Source organism: Apostichopus japonicus, chromosome 8 (assembly GCF_037975245.1).
Source record: "Apostichopus japonicus isolate 1M-3 chromosome 8, ASM3797524v1, whole genome shotgun sequence".
Lineage (NCBI taxonomy): Eukaryota > Metazoa > Echinodermata > Holothuroidea > Aspidochirotida > Stichopodidae > Apostichopus > Apostichopus japonicus.
In genome coordinates, this window is record NC_092568.1 from 38,663,358 (window position 1) to 38,687,514 (window position 24,157).

At 37.6% G+C, this 24,157-nt stretch overlaps 1 protein-coding gene across 1 annotated transcript; it reads left to right on the forward strand.

Moving 5' to 3' along the window:
• Nucleotides 1-23,497, forward strand: LOC139971935 (uncharacterized). The gene is made up of 7 exons (XM_071978787.1): nucleotides 1-79; nucleotides 413-535; nucleotides 3,153-3,231; nucleotides 19,159-19,242; nucleotides 20,496-20,514; nucleotides 21,077-21,137; nucleotides 22,051-23,497. Exons 3-7 carry the CDS (start codon nucleotides 3,162-3,164, stop codon nucleotides 23,140-23,142), a joined length of 1,326 nt encoding a protein of 441 aa, XP_071834888.1. The 5' UTR covers nucleotides 1-79; nucleotides 413-535; nucleotides 3,153-3,161; the 3' UTR covers nucleotides 23,143-23,497.
• Nucleotides 23,498-24,157: the final 660 nt, after the last annotated feature.

Consider the following 24,157-nt stretch of genomic DNA (forward strand, 5'->3'; position numbering starts at 1 on the left):
TCTTTCTACTGAAGACATCCCTCCTTGTTCTCCTACTTGTTGTTCTGTCGTTTTCACCAAAAGTGAAGTAATATTTGAGGTAGGCCTTCATACGACTTGCAAGATTATTATTTTCTCCTTCATTGTAAATTAAAACATCGTAATATATGCCTATTATCCTGTATGTTTTGTTTGTAATTTACAGACAGTGAGTCAAAATCCTAATTTTGCGCTTGACTATTGCGTTTCAATGTTTTAATAGCAAGGAACCTTTAATCTAAATCTGTTTTGGAAATCCATTGTTGACACCCGAAAAAAAAATTGTTACGTCTTTTAACTGGAATCATGAATGAAATATTGGCTACTCTCAAACAGTTAACCAGTGTAGTTTTTAAAAATATATTTTACATCTGGCCTATCGGGAAAATTCCAGGGAGCTATTTTTGGATTGAAAGAAACACCCATTCGGATCTGCAGTCTTTCTACTGAAGATATCCCTCCTGATTCTCCTACTTATTGTTCTGTCGTTTTCACCGAAAGTGAAGTAATATCTGAGGTAGGCCTTCATACGACTTTCAAGATTATTATTTCCTTCTTTATTGTAAATTAAATATCGTAATATATGCCTATTATCCTGTATGTTTTGTTTGTAATTTACAGACAGAGAGTCAAAATCTGTATTATTCGTTTGGCTATTGCGTTTCGTATGATTGTATAGCAAGGATATTTTAATCTAAACCTGGTCTGCTACTCAATATGATGGCTGGATTGGGTGTCAATGTTGGATATGCACTCGATAATTCTAACCTATAGGTAGAAACAAAAGGCGGTTTCTATGAGCTCTAAACTATTCAGTAAATTCTTCTTTGATGCATGAGTGCTTCGTTGATTTTATAAAATATATACATGTATTGTTTGTAACGACTCTGTAAGTATTGATAATGGAAGTGCGAGGGCGGTCATATCAGCCTGCTGAAGTTATAAGTTTCATAAAGGCGACTGAAAACGCCTTTTGAAAGTTTACCATTAATTACAATTTATTAAATTAACAGCATACTTTGAGATGAAATGAGGGTGTAGGCGGTTTTACACTATCTAACGCAACGTAGTAGCCAAGAACCTGAAGTATTTTTAAGGGAGGGCCCGAAGAACATGAACTTATAGCATGCTCCTCATGGTGAAACATAATTGCACCTATTAGGTGAATTGAGTGTACTTTTAATAGTAAGAAAGACTAGCGTAGGTTCTTATGACCAACTAGACCGGTTTCTGCTCTCAACTTTTATAGGAGGAGCTTCATCAGTAGTAAGCCTTTGAATATTTTATATTCGGCATGAGCGTCTCGTTCTCAAAATGCATCTATTTTCTGTGCACGAGTTTTTATGGACTCATGGTGCAACTATAAGAGCATCTAAAAAAGATTCGTGTGAACCTTGAGAGTTAGCTGATTCTTCGTTAGTACGAAACCTTGAGTTAACAAGTAAATCTTTGAGATTTTGGGCCTTTTTGTAGGCTAGAATCGGTTCTTTTGGAAACAGTTTGGATAATTCCGCGTGTTGCGAGATTAAGTGCCAATGTTTCAAAAGTGCTTTTTTTTCAAATGCGTTTTGTAAACCTTTTTGCTTTTTTTTGTGTAAAGACGAAGCGGATTCTCATTTATCCTTTTAGGTCTTTCAATGACTTGAGAATATTACTTCGTTTAGGTTTTTCTGGAATGGCTATGAACTTCAGACCTTTTTCCAGCGCAATAAACTCTATATTGGACATGTTTCTGTCTGATAGGTTCTTTACGAACTTTTTTAGTGTTTCTGCTTCTTTTCGAAGATTTTGGGCTTTTGAGTGACTACGTATAGTCTGTAGCTCCCTGTTGGTGGTGCGGAATTTTTCGGAGCTTTTAGTAGCTTTCACTGATCGGACATATTTCTTTTCTAGAAATCTCTCCCGTTGCCTTTTTGCCTGGCGGGATAACTCTTCTCTCCAGATACTACGGAGTGTCCTGCCTGCTCTTTGGAGTACTTGATTCCAAGAATCAGTAATCTCCTCCGAGTGGTTCAGTAGCCCCGGGAGTCTCTAGGTGGATTTGAAGAAAACCATAATTATAAGCATATTGTGGGGAAAAATGATGTACTACAAAACCAATTATCATATTGAGGACAACATATATATATATATATATACGACAGGTATCGAAGAAAATTTATAGGTAGATGATAGGTGGAAGAAGGTGAAAAAACTTCAATGTTCAAGTAACACCAAAATCTTATTTATTTCTATGTCATCATGGAACTCCTGCATTAGTAAAGTTTCCATGCCATGCATTTCAATGGCAACAGTCGCGATGGTAACTTTGACTCATAGGCTACAATTACCAACTGACTAGATATAATATTACCATGTGCATTGTCGTGATCCCGCTTCAGTACAGGGTGAGACAAAATAATAAAACACATTCAATACGCGTAGGTGAGATTATACTTCTCTTCTATTCGGTGGTTCGTGCATAACTGGTTTGACATAGGTGACCCCGGAGTAGATATATCTTATGGAATATATATACAAGTGACCTTATAGAGTATAGAATATATGCCAGTCGTTTAGTTAATCTATTACATGCATGACATAAAAAGCGATGAGTAAACAACACGAACAGTGTTTCGACGAATAAAATAAATTAAAAAAATAACGGTCAGGGTATATTTATAGCAACGGTGTGGCCAAGGTTTCACCATTTTGGCTCAATTCCATAAAGTATCCATAATCACTACCATTCAGGCTATGTCCTTAATTGAAGATTGTGTCGCATACAATGGAAATTTATAATTAGGCAAAGTAAATTTCACTGACTATTCATATTATTTTTTTGCGGTATTCCAATTTCAACTTAATAAAACCGTGTACCCAATTTGAACATCACAAACTCAAACCGGGTTCCTTCGTAAACAGGTAGACACTAGAAACGAATATATTCTTCAGAAAGACATAGACGGAGAACCTGAGACCGCCATGATCTTTCATATTATCTGTCATTGCACGAATAATGTGCCTACATTTTCTTGCTAAAACCACTTCCCCATCAGACAGAACCTCCGTAAAGGTAGTCCGCACAACAGGAACTAAACGTTGCCTTGTTAGCAATTCTTCACAACACTAAATATGTCTGTTCTTTCTTACAGAACGAAAACATGGAAGTCATCACGTTATTGTTGCTATTGGGAACAAGTCTTGTGGAATGTCAAGCTAACTCTAATGAAGGTAAATAACATTTTAGTAATTTGTGTTTAGTACTAGTAGTGTAGCAGCGTTGAGACTTTGTTGTAAGAAGCCTGAAAAGCTACGTTCGTGTGTAAAGAAACTGCTCTACAACATATTGTGTATATCAATTGGTTGTAGGCTGTTTAAATATGCCAAAATGTGCTTATTTTGTTTTGGATTTTGCTCACATTTTGGGTGACTATTTGATTTGAGTGAAAATTTTTACAATTTTATATTAGGTTTGGTTTTCTCTTTGCTGGCAGTAACAAACTGTGCACATGGCTGTGACTAGAACCAAAATGGCGGCTAGATGCCCATATATGGCTGTGATGAATTTGGATTTTTTTTTTTTACTAGCCAGGGTGGGAGAGTAGAGTAATATAAAACAATCCCAATGAAGGTTCTTCTCAACAACAATAAGCCCATGCACCAAATGTGACATTTGTCCGATACTGACTGGGGAACAATTACATGGAAAACAGAGGGCATATTTACCCGTTGCTTAGACTTTTAAGGCATAACAAATATTAATTTCTGAAAGTTTCATACACACAAGAAATATGATAATATAGAATATTGAAAGCTGTTTTGATGACTTCAGCAGATGTTGCCATGGTAACCAAAATTGATGTTGTTTTTAAGATTGACTAGAAAAAATGTAAGCTGTGATATCGTTATTTCTACTTGAGCTATGACCTCGAAACTTGGCAGGAATGAGATATTCTTGATTGAGAAAAGTTTCGTTACAACTTTTTGTTGGTTTCTGTGGTAAAAATTAGATTTCTGATAGTCAGAAACTGATGATACACTGGCTTTAACTTACTGTATAAATAACATAGTATATTGTAACGTTAACTCAGTCTAAGATACCGGTGGGGGTGAAGTGAGGATTGGGAGGCGCCTAAATATTCCGTACTGAGGTGGTGGTATGAAAACGATGGCAGTGTAATAATAACGACGAGCCTTGAATCTCGCTATTACATGCAAGGAGTATAACACACAGATAAACGAGAAAAGGACAAGCGCTGGGATTTCGCAATCTATTACTATAATCAGCCACGGTACAGACAATACACCGGCACGGAGCCCTCTATGTTGAAGACGAACAAGTACTTAAACGAAAATGGTCACAAATGAGTAAAGTCCTATAACGATACAAATTCGACCACAATGGTCGGAGCCAGAGCTACTACCGAACCGAATGATTCAGAACGGCATCAAAGACCTGTAATACTTACGTCCCTGTCTACATGGAAGGCACATGTGGTACTTTAACTGCATGTCCTGCACGTCAAATGAAGTTGGAAGTTGGTTTTTATTTAAAATTAATAGATTTCATCAAAATGCATTTCTGTTTATACACAAATGTACATCCCACACTTGTTTCACTTAATATGTACTTATGTTTCAAATAAAAAAGTAATAATGCAATAGCATGGGGTTCTTGCAAATTAGCTGATACTTTTTTAAGTATATTGATGACTTGTTAAATGCCGTCATAGGTATAGATAATGCACTCCTCTGGTAGCAATTTCTGTGACCTTGATAAGAAAAAAGCCAACTTTGATGATCGAAGGAGTTGTTTATTCAGAGGTTCCTCAATTTCTGTTTGGTGATCTGCTTCAATAGAGGTATCTTGATCTGAAATCGAATTTAAAAAGTGTAAAAAAATTAAAATTTCTCAGGATACCTCCACTATCTGAGAATGACCTACAGTTGCTTTGTTGGGTTGGTATGTGTTTTATTGTTGTTTATGAACTTCCTCTAAAATTCATGTAGATTGAAGTCAATAAAACTTTCCAGAACATCCTATTATTAGTATATGAGTGTTACACACACTATTCATCCACTGTGACAATGTAGAGTTGAAACAATTCGTTTTTAGAGATATCTGTGAGTGGCAGCTCATATTTATAGGCCGAACAGCCACTGACCATTCGTTGCACAGAAAATAGTGTTATGTTTTAGAAATGACAGTATGACACATAACACAGTTATGGCTCACTCAATTTAGAAAATACAACCGATGTTTATCAATTTCCAAATTATGCCATCTTGCTTACAGATAAAGAAAGCTAAAATGATGATTTAACATTCTTTATGTTGATATTCAAAACAGACTAACCTAAAGTACATGGTATTCGTATTTTACGTTATTTCTTGCTGGAAGTAAGTGGTGCCTTACTAAGGGGAAATCTCAGTTTCAATGCATGAAATGCCCATAATGTTGTTAGTTTAGGCCTAGGCCTCAGGGTCATAAATTTTCAGAGAGAGTTAATGTGTCCTCAGCATTCGTAGATATATACTTTGAATGGGTGTGTATCAATGCAATCTACTGGTTAAATGAGGTAACAGCACATCCATAACCGCCCTGACACCAGAGAGAGGTATATTAATGTTTCAATGGAAGATCTACTTTTTATAACTACAGGAACCAGTGCTTGCCACCAAAGGTGTATAAGGCAATTTGTCGTTGTTTTTCTTTTGCCGACCAACAAATTTGAATGTTTCATCATGAAATATCCCCCCTATCCACCTCTCTTCCCTTATAACTGTCTTTAAAAACAATGTCACAACCTATGCACAACCTTTAAGGTAGCATACGCCCATTAAAAACCCCATTGAATTACACACTAAATCACAAAAGTAATGTGGTCCCTAAGTCTATCTAAACGCTACCCATCACAGCTGACAAATTGGTCTTGAATGGCACCATCAATTTTTTGTATCATGACAGTGCAGATTTTTTTGGCTATCCGAGTCGGAAGTTTACGTCACTTGTTAAAACACCTCTTCACTCAGTAGTAAAATAATTTCGTACACTGCTCGTGGGAGGACTAAAGGGGTCTAAAATTTCCTCAATCGACCCAATTTTGCACCATATGCACTTCCATTCATGCACTTCAACAGGCCTAGGCAAGCCAAAGGAACCAGATCCTGATTGATAACGTATTTAAAAGATGTTTTCCTACTGCATTTTGGCACTTTTCCTGAAGGAGAACATCCGGGCGGATCGATATATACTCTGATAGGAGTATGTCACCGTATCTTCAGGCAGTGCGTAATCGAATCGAGAATAGCTACAGTAGATATTAACAAAGTTTGGGCCAGGTCAAAAGGTCACGAGAAGCAACCTATTATTAGTCAGTTGCTCAAAATCAGGCATGTCCCACAATCAATTAAAATACCCTCTTTAACTGCATTTTTACAGTAATGTGCAAGAACTGTTTTTTGGCATAGTAAACTATCAATCTTATTATTGTTTTCAGCATTTTAAGCTTCAACCTCACCACTCACCCCAAAAAATGAGCAAAGTAAGCATTAAAACAAGACATGGAAGACAGCCTACTTTGCAACACCAGATACATTATTTCCTAATAAGAGTGTGCTATGAGTTGTGTGCGTATCTTGTCTCTATGTGGCTGATGACCGAGATGGAAACTTTTTTGTCCCTAGCATGCAGATTGATCTCTACCGAATACAACAGGATTCTTCTACTCAATGTGGTACACCTAAAAGCCGTACATTAAGCAGGCGCCCCGGAGAGTTTTGAATTTGCGTCTGGTTTGCCTCTACAACATCTAACTAGGCGACAGTTAATTTTCGTAAATAGCGCCTGGTCATTTTCCCAACATTACTACATCCAAACCTGAAGTTTTTATTGGGCACTGAATCTCGAAAATTGCAGAATACCGCGGAAAATTCAACAAGAGAAGCAAAGATATATAATATCGCTGATTCGCAATAATATTGTCCATTCCAATAGCAACGTTGTATTACCAGGGGGCTGCTACTCTAACAGTACAACGTTCGTTAAACACCTTTATGTACCAGCATATATGTGTTTACGTACATGGCAACTCCAAATCAATAGAAACCGACTCACTTAAGTCAATGGAGATTTGGCTGAGCCTTCGGATTCTTACCTACGGATGCCCCTATGCCAATTTCCAACAGCCAGCAGCAGCCTCTCCTATTCTTATGTGACCAAACGTACATGTAATCGGATAGACTGGTCGGTGGGATATACTGTTGAATAATATATAAAGCAATGTTTCCACAATTTGATCCCTGGTGACTCCAAATGACCTTTGACCTCCCCAAAAATGATAGGCTTCTACTTAATGCGGTATTGTTACGAACCAAATATGAGATTGGTTCAAACCTCCCTTCTTGAGACATCGTGTTAACAAGCAAGGTGTCACCCCCCCCCCCCCCTTCTCTCTCTCGCGCTACTCGTCAACGATAAGGTCATTGTCAGTCAGACACCCCACCTTTCGCGGCTGTATTGTTGTTTCGAACTTGTTTCGATACATTTGTACCCACTGGCCCTCACTTCACAAACTTATTAATCACTCTGGTTGAGCAAGTAAGCAACTGAGTATAAGGTATTTGCTTTGAAGACTACATAGAGTACTAACTACAAAAGCTTTGTTAATGTAACAAAGAAGAAAAGTGCAGCCCCCCCCCCCCTCTCCAGCCAAATATACTTTGTGAAAATTCGGGCAATATGCTGAGAATTTTTCGGGCACCTACTGAGAGAAAAAATAATTTGCAATGTGTTTTTCAATGGTTTAAATGATATTTTTGTTATCATTTTATTGAAACGATTTCCTCAATAATTATAACCAATAAGGGTAATAAAACAGAAATTTTCTGTATGTTATTGGCATGCGATGTAATAACCTATGCATGTCTATATAAAATGCACATTATATTGTTGAACGCGCGTGGAGCGCGCACAAAAAAATTGTGGTTTTATTTTTCGGGCAAGTCGTTACTGCCTCCCCCCCCCCCCCCAATCAAATTGGGCTCCTACGCCTATGATTGTATACCAAAGAGACAATATAAATACTGTACTTACATGAAGCTAGCGAACAGGGTCAACCCTCCCAATAGCAAAATGAGTACTTAAATAAATCGAATTGTAACTGGCGAACGTCGACGGTAGCTCTCTTAGGCATTTTTATTAGAGTATACAGAATCATACGAAGTTTTGAAAAGTGGATCGCGAGATATAATTTCTCGAAGTGGCAAGGAAAACGTGGTAAATGTGACTTATTAAAGGTCAATTTTGAACGAACTTTTTCATTTCTTAGGTCATTCACAAACACAGGAATATATGAATAGGCCTAGGTAAATAAGATTGCGACAGTCGGAAATTCCGACTGTCACACTCCATTTTTCCAACTTTCGTCAGTTTTACCAACATTGGGGTGAGACACCCCCACAACCTACCCCCCCCCCCTCTAGCGACGTCACTGCATGCACGCACTCATCCGCTTGTGTAGCAGTATAAACTGTTTTCACTGATTCAGTAGCCTACATCCTGTCCTAGTCCCCCATAGGACAATGTATACTAGATTATACCAGTATTTACACCAGTACATTTAAGTCACCCGGACCTATGTTACAAGGCCTGTTGGTACATAGTGTCTTTCCGAACAATATATGCAATGGTATAACGAAGGAGGGAATTTTGTTACAAGTTGTGTCCCCGAACGCAGTAGCAAAAATTAGTAAAATAAATCAGTAATGGATAGTGGCTATATCCGTGTTATTAGAAAATATGTCGCATTTCGGCTTCCATATAGTTAGCAGTAGGTCAATTAATCGTGCGTCAACTAAAAATGGGAAAATTTGCCGAAAATGTTGGACAAATTGCCAATTTTCTAGGAGATGAGAGCTATCTAAGTGGTTTTAAAAACCCCAGAAAAGGATCTTACGGAAAAAAGTCAGTAGTTCAGACTGGCTGAAAATGGAACTCTTACGTATGTTACGATCAACTCGATCAAGGCCAGAATACACCTCCCCTTGGGTTCACAACTCAAATGACTAAACAATACACTGTAAAATTTAACTTTAAATATAACAATAAGTATTTATTTAATTGTGTGTTCAAGGTAATTAAAATCAAACAAAGATCATTTATCAATATCTAAGCAGTTTACACTAAAACAGATTTAATAAGTTATACTATAATTTACTCACGACCTGGTGTGTGCCGCGACGCGAGCTGCAGCATAAGTCCAGTGACAAAAAGTCCTGGTGAATATTCCAGCGAAACTTGTCGACGGACGAATGTCCAATATTGAAGAAATCCAGCTCCCAACTTGATGACTTCCACTTCGGAGGTCGACTACTAATGAATGTCCAAGTTGTGCTTGCAGCTTGTTTATCCTTGGATTCCTGTCCTTGGGTAACTCAGAGGCCACAATAAGTAGTGCTGACTGGCACAGAACCGAAGACGGCTACACAACGATGGGCGACTTCGAAGCCGGTAAACTTGTAGCAAATCCACTAATAAAAAGACAGCTATAACTTTACTGTCAAACTAAGTGAGTATTTACTCACACTGGAATTGTAGGATTTACTTGAGCGAGATGCTATTAAACTCCCGGAGCCAAGATGGTTAAAACAACTCTTGATCTCAAATTATCAGGTGCTTATATAGCCTTTTCACAAGTCCAGAAAGATCTTGAAATGTCCATCCATTCTAGAAGCATCTTACAGTAGCTCCAGCTCAGTTCAACCAACCCAAAAGGTCACTTCACCTTTCCAGGAAATCCTCACCTAGTGTTCTAAAAATAGCACAGGGGATTTCCCCTTGGCGGCACTCCAATGTTCTAGCTTGTTCCAATGTGTACTGTATTGGGATGATCTAAATTGTTCTCAAATGTTCTAACTCTTCTAGAAGCTTCTCAACTTTTCCAAATATTCTGCACACACCAGATATGCACACATACCAGGCAGTTCTATACTATGGTTCTTAGATTAATTTATAATATTCTATAATATTGATTTATAATACAACTATTTGTTGCAAAAATCATACAAATTATTGGGGCCTGTAACACGTATCATGATGGAAGGAAATTTTACTATCTAGGTCTTCTCAACTAGCCCAAATCGATACAACTCATAGTGGCATCGCAGGTAATTTTTGTAACCTACAGTAAATGATACAATCTATATCTGTGATAAGACCAGGCCGTCACGTAGGAAAGACGATGTTTTTCATAATAGTATTTAGGCCTACCTTACTTTACACGTGGGAAACTCTTTTCCTCAATTTGATGGTCACATGTTATGGTCACATTTACAAGACATTATTTATACATTACGTTGCATATTGCAATTTATTTTTCATGTTTTTTGTCAACCTTCACACCTGCTTATTCTGAATGGCCTAGTTAAATTTCTGGATACTAAACAGCAGCGCGGCAGCGCTAGCGTATATGGGGTTAACAGCCTAGAACTAAATGGGTTTTATTTCGCTTACGTTACATTCTGTGTGGCTTATCCAATGCTACCTGGCCTATACTTAAATTGATATCATATTTTGGTTATTCACCCATAGAATTGTTTCATAGAACACGATGTTAAATGGCGAACAGCCATTCCACGGTTAAAAAATAACTATAGGCTTGATTGGCTCACATATCATGGTATTCTTTTACCACGTTTGTTTTGTTGTAAAAACTCATTTGCAAAACTCAAGCAATCGCTTATTTTACATTAAAATCAATTGTATGCTTGACTAAAGTTGTAAGCGCTTGAAAAATATTGCCCAACATTTTTACCCAATTGTCGTAACTTGTTTTTATTTGTTGAAAGCAAATATGAGTAAATAGTTAAGACCAAAATCCACAGCTAGATTTCATATATTGTAGTCTGTTTGATAATTTAACCACATGGAGCTTTCTGTTTACAAAACGAGAACTTGTTACTACTCGGCTGTTTTGACAGGAACTTCAACATGATAAGAGCAATAATGTTTCAACTGAGTTTTGGAACCATTTCTCTGTAAGTTCCTTTGAGGAAATTACTAATAAGGATACACAAATGTGTGTGTGTCTAGGCCTATAGGTGTGGGAGGGGGGGGGGCATAATTTCTGAATACTGGGGAAGGGTCCCATTTTCTTTGGCAAAATAAGACATGTTAAGGTCTCTAGATGTAAAATGATGTATAATTGTACATTTTACTATAATGGTGAGCTAGCATTATTTTGTTTTTGTACTTTGGTCATACAGAGGGTGTTTTGAACCCCAATTGATCCTGATTCGGGACAATTAATGTTTTATTGCCATTATACAGTCAGACATTGTACAGATAAATCAATTAGGCACCACCACGCAAAAGGCATCAAACTTCTGGTACATCCTAAGTTAATCAAATTTGATAAATGTCTGATCTGTAATTGAATGTCACAAATGTTGTATTGGCTCGTATGGCTTAACCATTTCAGCTGTTGAAGTAAACTATGTGATATATGCATGGTCAAACATATGAAATGCGATCTGCAATAACAATGTTGAGCCACTGCGCCCATAAAAATATAAGTCTCACAATAAAAGATCATCCAATTAACTAAATGCCTGAGCATAGTTCAGTTGTACCTTACTGACCATTCTACGACAAAAATGAGATTTCCATTAAAATGTAATTTTTTTCTTGTATTGACAGCACGCAAGGGTCAAGACGAGTGAGTTAACAAGGTTTTTGTTTTGGTTATTGATCTAATAAGCATTACGTTTTTAAGTAATTTTCTGATCATTTGGATGAAGTTACTTGGAAGACATGAATGTATAGAACGTTAATGTTGAGTGTGGAAAAACAGTTTATCAAAAATTCACAATCTTTCCCACATATAAATTTCAGAATAATACTATGTTCTTTATTAGCTTGGTGGACTCTACAAAACGATATTTCTTCTGCATTCTTTTTTGACGGAGCGATATGGAGTCATGGTTGTTGTTAGTCTCTGTATCATTTTCTACTATACTCTAAATTATTGTTCCTTAGATGAATCAGTCTCTTATGCATTGTAAGCAGTTCTAAATTGTCATTTAATATACCGTAAGATATTGAGACCTTGTACAAAATCTCTCTGATCAACTATGATCCATGGAAGAGATGAAGGTTTTACTAATTTATTATGGATTCAGAAAGCTTTGTAAAAACGATTGGAAATACTGGTTTGAAATACAACACTTACCCAAATGTTTCCCTAAATCGATGTAATTAAAACTGTCAATATAATATCTAATTTCTACAAAGACCATCTGAACGTCGACACGGCGAAGTTAAAAAGGAAAACAAACTAGTTCTGGCAGGGAAATACACAGTTGGCAGGAGGGAAATGGTATGAAAATACAACTATTGCTTGTTATGTTTGCTCTCGTATGGTATTATCTCAATTGTTACTTAACGTTTCACTTAGGAGTCCGTGTAGTATTTCACTCTAGATGATGAAAGAAAGTTCATATAATAATGTACCCATTAGGATAGGTGTATTAGTTTGTGTTTAAAGCATTTGTCTCTTGTATCTGGAAAGAGTACAGAATAATTGTAAAAAGATTAAAACGAGTACGTTGTTTAATTGAAACAATAAAAAAAATGGTCGTTTCGCCTAAAATAAATCTCATGTCCGGGAACAGGGCATTCTAATTCCAAGCCAAAGCCTAGTCTAAGCATCCCACCGAAAGTATTTTCTATTTCTTTTACAGGAAGATTTTAACAGGGAGTTGACAAACTTTGCAAACTCATTTAAGGACATACCAAGAAAAATGCGATTTTTCTCTCTTTGTATGAGAGCTCTCTATGCAGAATAGGCGCTAGGGACCACTTCAGAAACGGCGGAAAAATTCAACAGAATTCGTGATGATACAAGGAGAGATGCCTTGGTCTATGTGAACGGAATTTTACCAGTATCTACTGAAGTAGTGAGATCCATCAAAGAGTTCTTTGACGTATACGAGGCGCTTGACTTCATTGAGTGGAGAGAGTTCCTTCCTTCAATGATTGATGATGTGAAGGGTTACCGACAATGTTGCCAAACTCTGGTAAAGATGCATCAGGAAATCATGGTTCCTTTCAAGAAGAGACAGGATGAAGTGAGGATATTAATATCTGAGCTAAAATATCTCACCGAAGAATTAAAAAGGAAGAGGGAGGAATTTGAAAAATCAGCTACGCGCAAAGAACAATGGGCAATGTTTCTTCTACTTATTCCTGAACTAAATGTCACTGCAGCTCCTCTTCTGCAATTGAGGGCACACTCAGACACCATTAAAGCTATAGCAAGTGGTCAGCAAAGTAAAATAAGTGAGTCAGCTATCTTAGTGATAAGTGAAACCATGATGCCAGCAATATCCGCTCTTGTTGATGGTCTTAATGCTGCAGCTGGTTTCTTCAATGTTGTTGAAAGTGACATCAAGTCTTTTGAAGCCAACAAACTGAAGATGGGATTAAAGCAGCAGTCGCATTACAAAATAATAAAAAAGCAAGTAGCCAACATTGCTACAAACTGTCGAGAATTTTACGCCATAATTCCAGAAGTAGAAAGTGACTTCAAAGCTATACCGGAGTATCCCAAAGACAGAAACTATGTTGAACGATGGCTACAGAAACAGCAAGAACATATAGAGAGAGAGTATTCAGCAAAGATCACAGGTCAACTGAAGAACATGCTTCATAATTTTACACTCACAGCTGAAGATCATTTTGTGATGGACGAAAAGGAGGACATTTAATTTATTCTGTCGGTTTTGTCATCACTTTTCCAGTTGCTGGACTTAGTATGTAGAACAGAGAAATGGAAATCCATATTTTTTTGGGGGAAAATAGCGTATCTTAAACGACTCTTTATATGTTTGACTCACATTACACTGTTTGAAAAGATTTGTAGTGATCTTCTAAGGTAATACCGTAATTTGAAACCCACTCCCTCTCCCCGGTTGGTAATGAAAACTGCACTCGTCCTTAATTTTCCTGATTATTCCAAACTTGTGAACACAAGGTTGTGACAACTTGCTTATGTGGAATTAGTTCTTGTGTATTGCTGCCGTTAAAGCTTCGATGTGCCGTTATAAGCTATATATTATGATCTTATGTTAGCTGTTATAGTCTCTATTTGCTTCTTATCTCCATTTGTATTTGTTTTCGGTATTCGTTTCATTTGCTAACTTTGTATTTGGCATTAATTAATATCTGTGTTAGGCGAAATGTAAACAAAAAGTGTTTTAAAATAACGTTTTATTTTACCATCAAACCACAGTTGTGTATAATTATTAAAGGCTATGATTTTCGCACCGAATTAGCCTTTTCTTACCCTACTCTAGTACCAAAAGCAGAGACATTAAAATTCAAGCATGTTGGGTTCAACAAGTGGTGTCATGTCAAGTCGTCATTATTGTAGGTAAAAACACAGTCCTTTCTTTCAAATTGAAATATATGGTCTAGCCGTTAAGAGGTGTGTCTTCAGAAGTATCTTTCTCACGTTCATCATTGCTTAACCATTAGCAGAAAATTCCGGCTTGTCCCGAACAGAATTGATGTTTTCTGAAATTCCTTTCCTTCCGCTTTCTGGGTTGTATTAATGCATCGGTGTTTGATTCCTTCTTACATATCTTCTAAGCCATGTAACCGTCACCTGCAACAGATGAAGGCTTACATTGGTATCACTCCCAACTAATTAATAGACAAGTCACTGGCAGAGCAAATTTATTCTCTTTTAAATTGTTTAGAATTTAACGATTTAGCATGTTATGATTGCAGACCGTATACCACATACTGAACAGGTTCAGGAAGAAGTACTTGTCTGCCAATTTTTTACCATAACAAATTCTACTTTTTCTTGAAATTGTAATAATAAGCATTTGTTCAACGTGTAACTTGTTGTATCTGAATGGTGTTTATCAATATATCATTTAATATTTGGACTTCCACGTGTGTTTCTTTTCCTTAATTTGTCGTTTCGTTTTAAAGTAGAGACTAAACATATATTGTATATTTTAATTTTCTTTACTAATACTGTGACCTTTATTTTCATGTTTTCGAAAATGTTTGTGTAACATGTAATTTAATATGGTTAATGTGAAAAGCAACAAGATAAACTATATTGGCGATGACGACGACTATGTCAATGAAAGCTGGTAGAAATCGTATATAAAAACCGTTTACGAATACAAAATTTTAAGTATTTTCAAGAAGAGCAATCGTATAGGGTGTGCATGTGTTTGACGAGTTTATGATGTTAGTTATGACAGAACACAATATGTTTACCACTGCTTTCATTTCGTTATTTGTTGCTTAGTGTGCAAAAAATAAGTGCGATCACCGCATTTACTAAGTATTTACAGTCTGTGAATTACCTCGCAATCTTTTTGCTAATCCAAGGTTCCAGCTGTTGAATTCAACAAAGCTGAGTGCATCCCTTGGAAAAGTGGTGGAGGGGATAAGACATTTACTCCTCTAATCACTTGCAAGTAGAGGCGACCCTACCGAACCGCCCCCCCACCCCACCCCCCCCCCCCCCACCTCCCCCTCAATCGACTACTAAGTTCGTGGAATATAATAAACATATTAAGGACAATGTATAGTAATGGTTTAAGAACAGGATATTGTTTAGAAAAGAAGGAAGTATAAGTAAAAATGTACGCTTAAGTCATACTGATATTCAACCATTATTGCCCACTGACAATACTGTATGATGATTGTATATTAGAAAATATACCTCAAACTTCAGACCAGCTTTGCCGTTAGTACCGCATGAACGAAAGAAATTTCCTTTTTTCAGTGACAAATATTTACATAGTTTTATCTACCTCATCAAAAATCTTGATGTTGCCATGTTCTAAGTATTTTTTGTTCCTGCAAATCAGATGTAGCCGTATGAGAATGCGCTTTTAAACTGTATTAACTTATTCGCACCTCTCTAAAACTTGCTGCTTTTAATGTCGGATTTATGAGAAGCTTCAAAGCAAGTAGAGATCGAAGAACTAGTCACTTGCATTCTCTAACAATCGAGCGTTACAATGCCTGTGGATCTCGACGGTATAAATAGGTTTGCCAGAAATCATAATAATCGACGGATGACTTTCATTTAATCAACCGAAGTTTGCAAAATTAATCTTCTTGGGTAAACTAATGGATCTTTGATCTCTTTGTACATACATAACAGGCGCGTATCCAGGATTTTCTAACCCGGGGGGCGCGAATTACTATCTAAGCGGAGCGCCACCATCGGTTGGCGCGGAGCGTACAAGAAAATTTCTGGTTTTGATACCCCCCAGATCACCGGAAATGGCACTTCTCGGGCTTGAAAATGAGCAACCAGATGTACACTTTTGCCTGAGAACCAAGTATTTCCCAAAAGTTTTTTCCATCCATAACCTTTTTGAAGATTGTCAGCAGTCACACACATCATGTTCGACCTCATTGCATGTCCTATGGATCATTGCTTTTGTAGGTTATTCTACGTCACGGCCCACAATATCCGAAAGCCCCACTTTTCAAGGTTTTAAGCCCATTGTTGAGAATTCGTGAATAAAATCACTTGAAAACATACCCATAATGTTGCACAAAATTCAATCTATAGACAACCAATATAGAAAAACCTCCTTGAACCCCTAACAGACAGGTCAAAATTGAACGAGTAGAGGAAAGTATTATGAAGAATGTTGGTGAGGAAATTTTCGAAAATTCCGACACAGTTAATTTATTGGTGTAGAAATATTGCAACCTCTTATAATGGCTTTTACAAAACTTGGTTGAAGGAACAGAAAAATAGCAGATATTTCCGATATCAGGTATATCGAAACCGAACACTTCACTCATAGGCGTAGGTCCCGTAGGAGGCGGGGGCTGCAGCCCCCCCCCCCCCCAATTGTTTTCCCATTTTTGTTAGGCACCTACTGAAAGAAAAAATAAATAGCAATGAATAGCTTAAAATGATCTCCTTGGTAATTGAAATAAAGTTGTAAGCTTGGCCGACATTACTACTGTAAAAGAGAGTTTTGACATAAATGGATCTGTATGCTTTTTCTCCATCTACATAAGACATTTGGTTGTTTACATTAGCATCCGGCGGTATACTGTGCAACTTTGACGGACCGTGCGGTACACGATCTTGCCTATATGATATTGGCATCGACATGTTGAATGCGCGCTTCTTGCGCGAAAAATTTTGGCTTTTTTTTTCGGGCAAGTTATTACAGCCCCCAAATCCAATCTGGCTCCTACGCCTTTGACTACACACATTGACAGTTTTTGAGGCTGTACATCGTGGACATGCATTTTCAATGCTCATTGATATGATGTTATATCTGCTCTTTGCTTTACAAATTCGAACAGGCGTGTAGCGAGTAATTGCCAAGGGAGGGCGAAGCCTGTAGGCAAACTATCTAAGCGAAGCGCCACCATTAGTTGGCGCGAAGCGTACAAGAAAAATTTTGGCCGAAAATGTCTCCCAGATCGCTGGAAATGACACTTCCCAGGTCTTGTAAGTTGCATCTAAGCATTGTCTATTTTGAAATTACTAGCGATGTCATAAAGAAAATTTGCTCGGGGGGGGGGGCGGTCGCCCCCTTCCCGAAATGCGTTATGTTCCCCGACGACTCGGTCGAGTTCAAGTACATTAGTGAGAGAGGAAAAACGGAAACGTCAAAAATGGAGTTGTCGGGGTAAGGGGTAGGGTGAGGCGCACACCCCCTCCGTAATCCTTGATCTGTCACTGGCTACCCTGTGTATATAATAGGGATCTTTCTCTTCCCGAGGTCTTGGCTATCTTCTACTCCCTCCTTTTCTCCTTTTTCTCTCTTTTTTCTTTTTCTTTTCCCTTCCTTCCTCTCCTCCTTTTCTTTTTTCCCCTCCTTTTCCCTTTTTTCTTCTCTTTTTTTTCTCTCCTCTTTTCCTTACCCGGGGGGCGCGCGCCCCCAACGCCCCCCCTGGATACGCACCTGCATAACATTATAAGTTTCGTACTTATTTTGATCTGGTTAGCCCAAATGCATTAGATGATACATACAAACTGTAATTTTCAGAGCGTAATACCCTTTCAATGTACACAAAGTTTGTTCTGTGCATAAGAGACAAACGTAGTATAATAAAATAACAACGTAACACATGTTAGACCTGTCAGTATAAAGCTACTACGGAAAAATTGTTAACAGACAGATTCATAAATCAAATGGGCGCAAAGCGTTGACCAACTGTTAGATAACTTAAAATTTAAAGTTTGTGTCTTACCTTTCTTGAGTCTTGCCTTTGCGAATCATTGAAATTTTGCTGAAGGCCCCCACCATGATTCCGCGGTGACTGTCATTAGTTATCGTTATGCCATGGTAGTCATGGGAAGGAAATATGGCAGGAAAATATGAGTTCCTGAAGTTCGCTGTAAATTTTGTGCACATCTTCAGTTTACTATTAAGTTAGAGGCTAATTAGTTATGGTACTCGCACTGCTATAGACGTTATCACCCAGACGCACACCCATATCTGAAAGTAATGACGTATTACATGCGTAACTCTTTTAACACGTATTGTATGTTATCAACGCGTTTCAGTTATAACAGGCTAACTGATCAAGTCATGTATACGTCGTCTGCAATGCTATCTCATAGGTAGTCAACTGCTTGAACATATACACACAATAATTATGTATGTAGGCTATTCCAAGTTTTATTATCTTTACTTGCGTATACCGCAGTATATCACTGATTTGAAGCTGATATAGTTCAGGACAGGGGCGTCAATCCCAATTGAAAAGTATGGGAACATAAATGATTGAGCATGTATAAAATTTATTATTTATATTGTGAGCGTAGCCTTTATCGGGTGGGGTCCATTGGCCGCCTTAGGGACCTTGTGGGTCAAGGGGCGAAGTCCTGGTCGGGGCCCAGGGCGGAATCACCCTTATAAGTCTTCAAGTTTGCCTTGATGTTTAGTCCCTATATTGATATGTCAGTCATAGACATATTTTAACAAACCACATCTGACAAGTAATGAGATTTAAATAATGATGTAAATGTGTATATGTGTGTGTATGTATGCATGTCTCTTATGCATGTAGAAATGCCCTCAATATACATTATTGTGTTGATATTGTGCTAACAAAATGTTGTTTAAATATGGTTTCATACACAGATGATCAACCCTCGCCTTCGGCTGTCTCCTCTCTGGCCGTTGCCGTTGCTCTCATAATAATCCTGTCTTTCATATCAATTAAAGGTTAGATTCTAAGATAGTTAATTACATAATCTAGTAATCTGGACCTATATGGAATATCGGTTGTATGCATGGATTACTTAGAAACGGAATTATTGCAAGACATGGGTATATTTTAAGTGGTATAGATAAATGACATAACCTGGATGCTCTATTACATTAACTTTTATCTCCACTTAAATTATATCTTTAATTTGAAAATGAAGCAAGACGAGATCTTGAACAAACATAACACATCGACAAGTTATATGCAGGGGTGTACGGGTTAGTGAAAATCCAAAGTCGTTCTCAAATCGATGCCAAAGTCGGTCAAAAAATTGGGGCAATTCAGCGTGGTTTTACACACATGAACGTAAGGTTCATAAAACAATCATAAAGAAAAAGAATCCAAAATGGATCTCTCTGTTGCCTCTTATACGTCTTCATACCCTAGATTTGGAAAATATTAAGGGTTAGGGTTATTGATATGTTACAGAGAGATTAACGATTTTAAAAGAACATCTGCTTTGTGCTGCCAGATCACTGTGGATGTGCAGACACCATGAATGATTACTGCATATTATATGAATACTGTAGGTGTAACTCTTCTTTAACATACCCAATGACTGTTTTAGTAGATTAAATATGAAAACAACATTCAATTCATAATAGAGGGACATCACACACATCTTAACTTTGATCTTGCCGGTGCCTGCTGAAATAAAAAAAATCCAGCTTTATTTTACGTGTATGCTTACATTTACTTTATGGGAGAGTATGCTCAAATTCTTCCTATTAGTACTTGCATTTACTAATGGAATACGTAAACTTGCCTTCATAATTCATCCCAGCTATTGTTAATATATCATTGTCTACTGGGAAATTCCCGTTTGCTCTAAAATAGACTGTACTAACACGTATCCTGAAACAATGGAATTTTGACGTAGATTGTTTCAAGTATTATAAACCTGTCTCAAGTTTGATATGACATGATTTGCAGAACCTTGTTGTTTATTGTGACCTATGCTTTAAATATGTCATTCCTTGTTTGTAACAGCTTTGTTTCAATAACATTTGAACAAATTGCTTGTTTTAGCTCATCGCTCCCATTAGGAGATATTGTAGTTCCCCCTTTTTTAAGAAGCAACTCCGTGACTTGCCCTCTTGTATTATTATTTGCCTCGACGTGTACATTCAATAAATTTCAATATAGTCCGGATCATTAAAAGTTAAAATTGATTTATCCATTTAATTTGAGTTTCTTCTTATTTTTACAGCAGATATGCAGCCACCTGAGTAAGTTAACTTGTTTAATTTATTTTGCGAATATATATTACAAGCTTTCTTTCCGATGATCCCTGGGTGGAGTGATATAGCTTTACTGTAAAGTAACATTACTAAGCACACTCCAACAGATCTGCAATTACAATTATGTGACACATAACTGGTAAAGAATATCTGTACTTCTCCCAGGAAGGTTCATTAGCTGCTCTCTATTCTAATCATAAGTTAATTAGTTATCATGTGCGATATTGCCAAACAATGTTGTTCTCGTGTGTATCAATTTGTATGTCTTGTAAACAGTATCCAGGTAAATTTAGTTCGCAGAATGCTATATTGTTTACTTAATAAGTTTTTACAAAGGTAATCGATAAATTGATACCATAACCTTTCCCACTGATGGCATGATAATATCCCAGGGTTTATGACAAGGACGCATTTCTCATTTCCTTGCACATCAGTGTTGATTCTAAGAGTCTTTGTACACACCATCAGAATTATCATTTAACTTACGACCGTATATTCCTAAAGCCTATTATTATTTTGTGTGATAATGTTCTATTTTATTTCTACAAAGACCATATGTTCGAGTGGCTAATGAAAATCCCCAACATATTCTAAAAGTGCAGAAGGCAATGGTAAGTCAGTATATATTTCGAGCAAAATTCTTCTAATTCAGTGCATGGTCACTGGAAGTGACAAAAAGTAACATGTATTGAAATTCACAGGAGAAGAGAGTACATTGACGTCCAAGCGACTCACTGAGATCTGTTAGATAAGCAGATATTTGGAGTATCAGACTGATGATCGCCTTACGAAAAAGAACTCTTGAGTTGCAACGCGATGGAAAAGTGTGTTTATACTGTACAGATAGATAGATGGCTGGATGGCTGTCTGGATGGATAGATGGCTGGATGGCTGGGTGGCTGGATGGAGGGATGGATGGATGGACGGACGGACGGACGGAGGGACGGACGGACGGACGGGTGGACGGATGGACGGACGGACGGACGGACGGACGGACGGACGGACGGACGGACGGACGGACGGACGGACGGACGGACGGAGGGACGGAGGGACGGACGGACGGACGGACGGACGGACGGACGGAGGGAGGGACGGACGGACGGAGGGACGGACGGACGGACGGAGGGACGGAGGGACGGAGGGACGGACGGACGGACGGACGGACGGACGGACGGACGGAGGGACGGACGGACGGACGGACGGACGGACGGATTACTAATGTAATTCCCAAAACACTACAAAGAAAGGCGTGTTACACTGTATCATATATAATAACCGTTTTATAAAGCGGTCGAAAGGGTATGGATGAGAAAAAACAGAGTCTGAGAAATAGATTCCCACGGAAGAAAACCAAACTGACTATTGAATATTAAGCTTTATATAGTAAAGAGATTGAAAAGTGTGGTAAATTTGGAATCGGCCTCCACGTTATCATGATAGAAAAATACAGAAAATCTACGTCTGTACTCGAGTGCTTTTCCTGAAAACGTCTCATATGAAATATTTTCATTTGTCTGTTTACAGAGTGCTCTTAGAGGCTCGTTAGAGATCTTCTCGTCCGAACTGATGAAAACAAAGGAAAAAACAGAAATCTTCTCCATCTCTGTAAGTGCTCTGTATGCTGAAAGTGCAATAGGGTTGCCTCTGAAAAATCTTCATGATGAGACAAAAAAAGATGCCCTTCTCTATATTAATGGTATTTTGCCTTTGCATTTTGTAGTAATGAGAAACATAGAAAATTTCTTTAACCAATACGTATCACGTGACTTTGACCAGTGGGAACAGTACCTTTCTGTTATGCTGAATGACGTCAGGGGTTTCAGACAATGTTGCGACGTCCTCCTAAAGCTGCACATGGAAATCATGGTTCGGGTAAAGAAGAGGCGAGATCAAACAGTGGAATTGAAAGCTGAACTAACGAATCTCACCGAAGAAATGGAAAGAAAGAAAATGGAATTGGAAAATTCTGTTGAGACGAAAAAACAGTGGGCATTTTATCTCTTATTCGTTCCAGGGATAAATATCATTGCTTCTCCTCTTCTATATGTACGTGCAAACATTGACGAAAGAAGAGCGGAAGCAGAGGGCCATGAAACTAAAATCAATAGATCGGCTCTCGCCATGGTGGATGAAATCATGATTCCATTCTTAGATATTTTCACTCATAGCCTTAATGCTGTAGCTGGTTCCTGCAAAGCCATTGAACAAGATATCTTGTCTTTTGAAGGCAAAAATATGAAGGTGATGAAACTCTACCGGGAAATGCATTACAAGGTAATGAAAAGACAATCAACCGAAATCAAAGAAAATTGTACAGCATTTTTGAACATGATTCGAAAAGTTCGATGTGACTTTCAGTCTATGCAACGTACGTCTTTGGATACATCACATAAAATCTGGCTAAATAGACAACTGGATGATATAACGCGTAATTATCCCGAAAAGATCACTGGACAGCTGCGAAACATGCTCAGTTACTTTACAGACGCAACCTCCGAACAGACTGCGATTGAAAGAAATATGTATGGTAAGGGACAGTGTAGGCTGCGTCTTATTTTTCAACGCTCTTCTTCTGAAGTTAGATTGCGGGACTGGAAAACTTGTAATCCTAAATGATGTTTTCCACTTTTTCCTTCGAGCAGAAGACTCACGGTTCACTTTTCTTAATTGTCTTTATACAGACGAACATCCTAAGTGTTACTTTTATTTCGCGATAAGTTTTGAATTCGACGATCTTGCAAATGCGGGGCGTCAGCATGAATCATACGCCATATAATATCAACTCTCTGCTTCCCTAGTATCCAGATATTTTTGTCGATAAGATTTATGGTCAAAACATGCATTTGTGATGATTCCAAGGATATAATTTTAAAATTATATCTGGTATTATAAAAAATGTTATTTCTTTTATTGCTAAGCCTTTGACCCATATATGTAATTTATCATTTAACACTGGCGTATTCCCAGATAAACTCAAAACGGCAAAGGTTATACCAATCTATAAAAAGGGATATTCAAATGTATATGAGAATTATCGACCGATTTCATTGCTTTCCTGTTTTTCTAAAATCATAGAACGACTTATGTTCAATCGCATATTTAATTTTCTTAACCAATATAATATTCTCTGTAAAGAACAGTACGGCTTTCGACCCGAACATTCTACTGAACTGGCTTTGGCAGATGCACTTAACAGTTTACATACTAGTCTTAATAATGGCAAAAATTGCATTGGTGTATTCCTCGACCTTTCGAAGGCGTTTGAAACGATCGATCATACCATCCTTATCAATAAATTATTTTCATACGGCATTAGAGGAACTACTCTCAACTGGCTTGAAAGCTATATTTCGAACAGATATCAGTATACCTTGTATAAAAACTCTAGATCCGATCTTGCTACAATTCGTTGCGGCGTTCCACAGGGTTCAGTCTTAGGTCCTTTGTTATTTATTCTATATATTAACGATATTTGTCATGTCTCCAAACTAGCCAAAATCATTCTCTTTGCTGATGACACCAGTATTTTCTTCGAGAACGACGACATAATCACATTATCTTCCAACGTGTCAAATGAATTAAATAAATTCTGTAATTGGTTTTCAGCCAACAAATTATCACTAAATGTACA